The sequence below is a fragment of the Ostrinia nubilalis genome, chromosome 6 (assembly GCF_963855985.1).
Source record: "Ostrinia nubilalis chromosome 6, ilOstNubi1.1, whole genome shotgun sequence".
NCBI lineage: Eukaryota > Metazoa > Arthropoda > Insecta > Lepidoptera > Crambidae > Ostrinia > Ostrinia nubilalis.
Window position 1 is genome coordinate 9,103,029 of NC_087093.1, and position 7,687 is coordinate 9,110,715.

General features: G+C 40.2%; 1 protein-coding gene across 1 annotated transcript; it reads left to right on the top strand.

The window, feature by feature from the left end:
• Positions 1 to 1,778: 1,778 nt before the first annotated feature.
• LOC135072815 (PR domain zinc finger protein 10-like) lies at positions 1,779 to 7,681 on the top strand. Its single transcript, XM_063966853.1, has 15 exons — positions 1,779 to 2,033; positions 2,188 to 2,318; positions 2,421 to 2,493; positions 2,701 to 2,952; positions 3,092 to 3,220; positions 3,497 to 3,622; positions 3,711 to 3,911; positions 4,550 to 4,650; positions 4,772 to 4,839; positions 4,957 to 5,004; positions 5,099 to 5,381; positions 5,587 to 5,693; positions 5,830 to 5,950; positions 6,073 to 6,135; positions 6,977 to 7,681. Exons 1-15 carry the CDS (start codon positions 2,021 to 2,023, stop codon positions 7,679 to 7,681), a joined length of 2,421 nt encoding a protein of 806 aa, XP_063822923.1. The 5' UTR covers positions 1,779 to 2,020.
• The last annotated feature ends 6 nt before the right edge of the window (positions 7,682 to 7,687 follow it).

The window sequence follows — 7,687 nt, forward strand, 5'->3', positions numbered from 1 at the left end:
CCTTATTTTTTCACTAAAAAACAGCAAAATTAAATGTTAGTGAAGGCGTTTGACTTGAGTTTGAGAAAAAGTACTAGCTTTCTTTCAGCTTTTACACATTGAAGTAATATTACTACGTTACATTATAACTCAATGCTTTTACACAAAGAAGCAGTTGCGTTTTGCCTTTGTTTGAACTTGTAGCTGTCAAAGCGACACCGCGATACGAATTTGTGATTTTTGTTCGTAGTCTAGTCGCGTTGTAGTTGAAAATATTTAGCGTAAGTAATCGGGGCCCTGTTTTAATTTAAAGGATATAAATTATTGATAATGAGCTCTGTCGATGTCGACTGTTGAAAGCAGTGTTTTTACATACATTATGTGCGGATGAAATAAGAATCGATAATTTTCGAATATAGTTCCAAAATACTGAACTATCCTATGTTCCAAAATACTGGACTGTCCTGTCGATGACATTGACAGTGGGGCGCCACCGTCAATACCGGATCGCTGGTTCAGATTTTTGCCATGTTGGAAACCATATAGTTGAACGATGGTAGCGCCCCCCTGTCATTGAGTTTGGCGGGACAGTTCAGCGTGGGTCATCTATATGCATGACATTGACAGTGGGGCGCCACCGTCAATACCGGATCGCTGGTTACGATTTTTGCTATGTTGGAAAGCATATAGTTGTTGAACGATGGTAGCGCCCCCCTGTCATTGAGTTTGGTGGGACAGTTCAGCGTGGGTCATCTTCTATACTATTGTTTCAACATGGTCTGTCCCATGAAGCTACAGATAAAAATGGAGGCCACACTCCGAATACCTACTTGAAGCACAAACTTTGTATCACTATCTCGCTCTCTGTGGGCAGACTCTCTCTTTCTAAATAAACAAAAAATATAAATTTGCTCAAATTCAATGAAACTCAATGTAAAATCTTTATTTCTTGACATAGGTATCATTAAAAATGATAAGTGTAAATACTGGTAAAACGTTTTAGGAAGAAATTTCTGTAAAAAAATGTGAAAAATGTTTACAAAGATCCAATGTCGGAAATCACGAAATAAACACTTAAGCGTGGAATCTTATGTCACTTCCAGGATACCACGTACTACCGCAACCACGCACTACAAAATTTTGCACCATTTCTTGTGATAAAACAATTATTATTTCCTGTAAACAATCTCAAACGAAATTAACTGCATAATAAACAAAATAGTAAACAACCACCATGATGGGCCGGATTGGGCCGATGTTGCCACATGGTACCGATTCCCCAGGAATTGGGATTGTAATTCCCTGAGCCCCGATTACGGTAACTTTTAACGTTTCCAATCCAGACACGCTTCTCGATTCTGCGATACGATTGGTCGTTCAACAGCGTACGTCAGCTGTTTTGACCAATCGTATCGCAGAATCGAGAAGCGTGTCTGGATTGTAGACGTTAAAAGTTACCGTAATGGGGGCTCTGATTTGCCAACACATTAAGCCTAAATGGCCGACAATTTTGTGATTTTTTATTTAACTAGGTAATCTTAGTTTCAAATATTAATTATTTATTTGTTTAACTTCTGATTTGGTTAGTGAATTGGCTATTTCGAAGAATTTACAAGGAGATTTAAATAAGAAGATAACAATACTACAGTTCACACTAAAAAGAGAGGTAGGGCCACAGAGAGCGAGATAGATATAAGTAGGTATTTGACTCAAGTTTTTGTTCCAAGTTTGCCCTCCATTTTTATCTTTAGCTTCATGGTCTGTCCCATGTCCTGTCGGTTGTCAACAGTTGACAGTTGTCAATGTCAAAATATTTTAAAATTCGGTCGGATATTTTTGTTTTTATTATATCTAATTTCCAACTTTTGTCGTGTTATTACTTGACTTAATTAACAAAATTAGGTAACAAGGTGTAATATGAAAAAAATGTGATCCCAAATTTTGTATTTACCTTTCGATTGTGAATGCATTTATTGGTTTTAAGAAGGAGGTTAATATTATCTCGTTGATAAACAGCCACAATTATAGAAGTTAATTAATTATGAGTTCGCAGAGTAAGTATACACCTAGTTATTACTTAATGCAATAAGAGTATTTTTAAATTTAATCGTTTTTGAAGCCATCTTCAATGTGTACTCCGTTGAAGCTTTGACACGGGTTATGCTTAAAAAAAGTAATAACATTATTGTATGGTGTGCTAAATTACAGATATGTTCAACTCGACAGAGTTTGATGCCCTGGAGGCACCACCACACATGTATTTTCTTGAAATTGACGGACATAATATTATTGAAAACCCAGTGGAATCTCAAGCTATTCCTCTGAACATGATTCTTAATGTAAGTTTTTATGTTACTTAGCAAATTCGAAGGGTGTAAAACCTTTTCTATTTATAATCTTACATCCTGTTATGATTAATACTATAAATCTTTTTATTTCAGCCACAAAACGATCATATTTTGTTACCACTTGTGAAAGGCAGATCGCCATCTGAACAATTGTGTGTTTATGTAGGTAAGGGAATGGTGTTGTTGGTCTTTTTTCAATATTATACATTCTAAAACTTGACAAGCAAGGTAAAGGTTGCAATTAATTTAAAATATCAACTAGGTATGTATGCAAAGTAAGTGTTGAAAGAAATTCATTTTCTTATGTACAAACTACAGATAAGTATTTGATATATTTTATTGTTCCGTCATTGAACATAACATTTTATTTCAGATCCAAATGATGTGCTTGATGATCAACATGTTCAGAATTACATCAATAATCAAAGACATTTATCAGTCAATGGAAATGGCTCCTTACCAACAACTACAGAAGCTAGTAGTTATATTGTAGAAACTAATGGAGTTTTGCAAAAACCCAGCACAAGCTGTGATAAAACTTCTACTCCCAACAATTCAAAATGTTGTAAAGAACTAGAAAGTAAAGAAGATGAGAAAAAAACATTGAAAAAAGATCAAGGATTTGGTAAGTAAACTCCCATTTTTTGTGTAGAAATCATGTTATTATTATACAAGAAAAATATAAATGAAATGCTCTTGCTTAGATTTGTGTTTGTAGAGATAGTAAATAATCAATAGTCCAATATGAATGTTTGTATTGACAGTTCACTTTGCGGATCGCATTGTGCCTCCCCGAGCCATAGCCGTGTTGCCCGCGGCGCTACAGATCCGGCGCGGGTGCGTGACGCCAAAACGTCTGATGCCAGAGAGAGTTCGATTTGGTCCAGTACAAGGTAATATCATTGTGCATAGCAAATTCTAATATTTCCTTGTTATTGCATATTTAATACTAGTCTTATATAAATATGATGGCAAGTGTATTCCTCTACCACATATACATATTATGTTTACCTTATCCACAAAACTGCTATTAGACATGGTGACCAAGATGCTGATGCAAATAGTACCTTATCTGTTATGTCCCTTAGATCTGTATTTTTTGTGTCTACTCAGTGGATAGTCAAATTGTACAGAATCCTATAAAAAATTTAAGGTTTTATTAATTTCAGGGGTTGCAAAGTCAGTAACAAAGTCTGAAGCCCGGGATATACTTTGTAATGCTGTAACTTCAAGGATCCCTGTATTCTTTCTAAAAAGTGATAACAATGTCACACATATTGATGTTTCTGATAGAGGTAAGTAACTTTAAAAATACGAAAGTAATTTTTGAACAATCTTTTAGGATGAATGACTTCAAGTTTGTAAAAATTTATTCTTTAACAGATAAGTCCAATTGGTTTAGTTTGCTGCCTTTGGGAACTCAAAGTACGGCAAATGTGTGGTTATATGAAGATGGTAACAAGCTATATGGAATAACAGCGCACTCAGTAAAACCCAAGACACCCTTGGCCATAGGATACAGTAAACACTATGCACAGGAGCATAATCTACCTTCGGATCTACCAATATTAGACCTAACACGAGGTATACATTCCAAATATAATGTTCAATCATTGCTTTTATAAGTAGCACTTTTTTATTTTATGAGAATATTAGTAAATTGTACTTATTGTAGAGTGGTTTCTTCACCATAAGGCCTCAGCCTCGAATTTAGCGGGCAGCAGCGCGGGAGCGGGGTGGGCAACGCAGACCTTCTTTCTCGAAACAAGCGGGCAGTTCGCTCGGCGCTTTAGCGGCGAAGTGTTGTGTTCGGGGTTGTGTTGTCGAGATATTTGTTTTTATTCGCAAACGAAATGTCTGAACAACGGCGACAATTTTATTTCGATTCAAATTTATTCCTAACGCTCGATTTATTGTGGGCAAAAGAAGGAGTGCGCTGCCCGCCCGTGTTGCCCGCTCCCGCGCCGCTGCCCGCTCGTTGCCCGCTCCTGCGCCGCTGTTTTCGAGAATCGGTCTATTTGATTTTACGCATAAGATCCTGCCGCTCCCGCTCCGCTACCGCCGCCGCCCCGCTGCCCGCTAAATTCGAGGCTGAGGCCTAACAGCGGCGGCGAGGTTCGAACCCGCGTTTCTCGAATCTCGAACCAGTCAGTCCGACACCTTTCATCGTCGGACTATTGTTATTCTAAGAATATTAACATATTTTGTGGTTTGTTTTGCAGACCTACCAGAACTGCAGCGGCGGTGGTGGTGTTACGAATGCCATCGAGCATTGCCCACTGCGTCTCAGCTTCAGTATCATGTGGATATTTATCATCATAAGGTATGTGAAGATTCAGGATTGATTTTGATAATAAGTTAACATTAGCCTTTGAGTTTCTGTTGTTTATTTATTTTTAATAATATTTTTTGTGCAATTTTTTACCTGGCATTTGTTTCGTTAGGAAAAAGTAACATCGATGGGGCGATACCGATGCCGACAATGCACCAGAACATTTGGAAGGCGGTTCACGTAAGTTTGACTATTATTATATCAAATACCTGAGTCCAAAGTCAAGCTTTGCCACACCATCTAAGAGTGTTTCAGTTGTAATTTGTAGCTTAATTAATATGTCTAATTTTATTGTAGCTTGAAACGACACATGGCGCGCTACTGTACCAAAAAGCCAGAAAAAGTGTAAGTATTCAGTCTATACAATATGCCTTGTCTTTAGTCATTAAGGTTTTTTAATATTATCAAGATAAGAGTTAATTTTCATTATTCGTTTTAGTGATAATAATAAAACAAATACTACATCAGAAATAGGACAGAATGTGTCATTAAATGTAGATGATACTAGATTGCCATCGGATGAAAGTCTGCAGAACTTCACAAGTGGGATTGATTTCTCAACCAATTTGTTCGACACAGACAGAATGGCAGGACTTGACATATCAGGGAGCTCAAGATCCGATACAGAATTCAATTCTTACGGAATACCTTTCAAGGATAATAATGATTTAGATGTGCAATTGGGACAACTTGCAGGCAACATCGATAAATCAGGAAATGAGGTTTGTGCTTTACATTTATTACATTATTCATTCACCATAGCTCTCGCAAAATATGTTTCTTTTTCGACTGAATAATTGTAAAATTGTCCATGCTATTATTTCGACGCCGGACGCTGGTGGTGGGAAGTTTTACTCCGAAACAAAGTGATGACTTTAGTAGACTATTACTTGTTACTCTTATATTTTTATTTGACTTTTGTTTCAGGATCAAGAAAAAAATAAAAATAATTCAAGCGAACCTTTAACTATTTTAATATCATGCCTATACTGCAAGCAAACAATTTTGAGGGAGAAAAAACGGAAGCATTTAAGGTAAATAAAAAAATAATTTAATTATTTTGAATAGTAGGCAGTTTGTAATCGTAACCACACATGTTTTTTTTAAATCCTATTAATTTGTTACAATAATAAAAAGTTACCCACTTATATGCCTCACTTATTCTTACAGGGAATGTCCTCAGAGAAAATTCGATTGTATGTGCGGCGTTGCATTCAACAGCTCAGAGAAACTTGCTCGTCATGTACAAAATGAGCATCGAGAAAAACAAGATAAAAACGCACCAAAGACTGTAAGTTGTTGTTCATCACTTGGTGCACAAGTCAACTTCTGAACTGTTTTTTAATTGAAAGAATTGACGTGATCACATCAATATTTGGGATATGTAATAGTCACGACTGTTTTTTTCTTTAGGAAACAAACGATGAGGCTAATAGTACGGAGTTCAAATGTGAAAAATGTCCACTAGTATTCAAGGTAATTCCGTTCCTTCATATTAATTTCTAAAGCAACGTTAATTTCATATAGATGACCCAAGCTGAACTGTCCCACCAAACTTAATGACAGGGGGGCGCTACCATCGTTCAACTATATGGTTTCCAACATGGCAAAAATCAGAACCGCGATCCGGTATTGACGGTGGAACGAATCGCTGGAAGGACAGTTCAGTATTTTGGAACTATAGTAGGTACAGTGTCAAATAGACAACACATGACACAACCTTATTCCAATCGTAACAAAGACGCGTTCGTTATGAACTTCTTGGCTACTTTGGGCGCCACGAACTATTCGACACTGACCGTATTCAACATCAACTAAGTTCACATTTTGGTTGCAAAACGGACTTCATGAGCGTGTGGGATGCGTGGGTCTCATACTATTTCTACCATACCAAACTTCTATCGTTTCAGCGGTTCAAGCGTGACAGATAGAATGACATTCAGGGGGCGTATAGTTCCAAAATACTGGACTGTCCTATCGATGACATTGACAGTGGGGCGCCACCGTCAATACCGGATCGCTGGTTCCGATTTTTGCCATGTTGGAAACCATATAGTTGAACGATGGTAGCGCCCCCCTGTCATTGAGTTTGGTGGGACAGTTCAGCGTGGGTCATCTATAGTGTGAGTTTACGTCAAACGCATTCGATGTCGACTGCGTAAAAAAGTGACATTACAAAATGTATGACGGATTTTACAGCGCCCCTAGCGGAAGAACTAAAATCTTCATATATTTTTTTAACGCGCTCGCTAGTGACGACGTTTGATGTAAACTCACACTAAGCCTTCGATTTATAATAAACTGTGTATCGTTGTAGCGGCGAGGCATGTTCGTGAACCACATGTGGCGCGTGCACCGCGCGGCCGCCAGCGCGCCACTGCAGCGCCGCGTGCGCCTGTACCCGTGCGGCGCCTGCGCCAAGCTCTACCGCACCGCCGCCAAGCGCGACGCGCACCGCGCGCACCACCACCCCGGTACACTAGCTCCCTCCACCATGGTCATCATTCCAGCGGCGAGGCATGTTCGTGAACCACATGTGGCGTGTGCTAGGCCGCGTGCGCTGTACCCGTGCGGCGCCTGCGCCAAGCTCTACCGCACCGCCGCCAAGCGCGACGCGCACCGCGCGCACCACCACCCCGGTACACTAGCTCCCTCCACCATGGTCATCATTCCAGCGGCGAGGCATGTTCGTGAACCACATGTGGCGTGTGCTAGGCCGCGTGCGCTGTACCCGTGCGGCGCCTGCGCCAAGCTCTACCGCACCGCCGCCAAGCGCGACGCGCACCGAGCGCACCACCACCCCGGTACACAGCTCCCTCCACCATGGTCATCATTCCAGCGGCGAGGCATGTTCGTGAACCACATGTGGCGTGTGCTAGGCCGCGTGCGCTGTACCCGTGCAGCGCCTGCGCCAAGCTCTACCGCACCGCCGCCAAGCGCGACGCGCACCGCGCGCACCACCACCCCGGTACACAGCTCCCTCCACCGTCGTCATCATTCCAGCGGCGAGGCATGTTCGTGAACCACA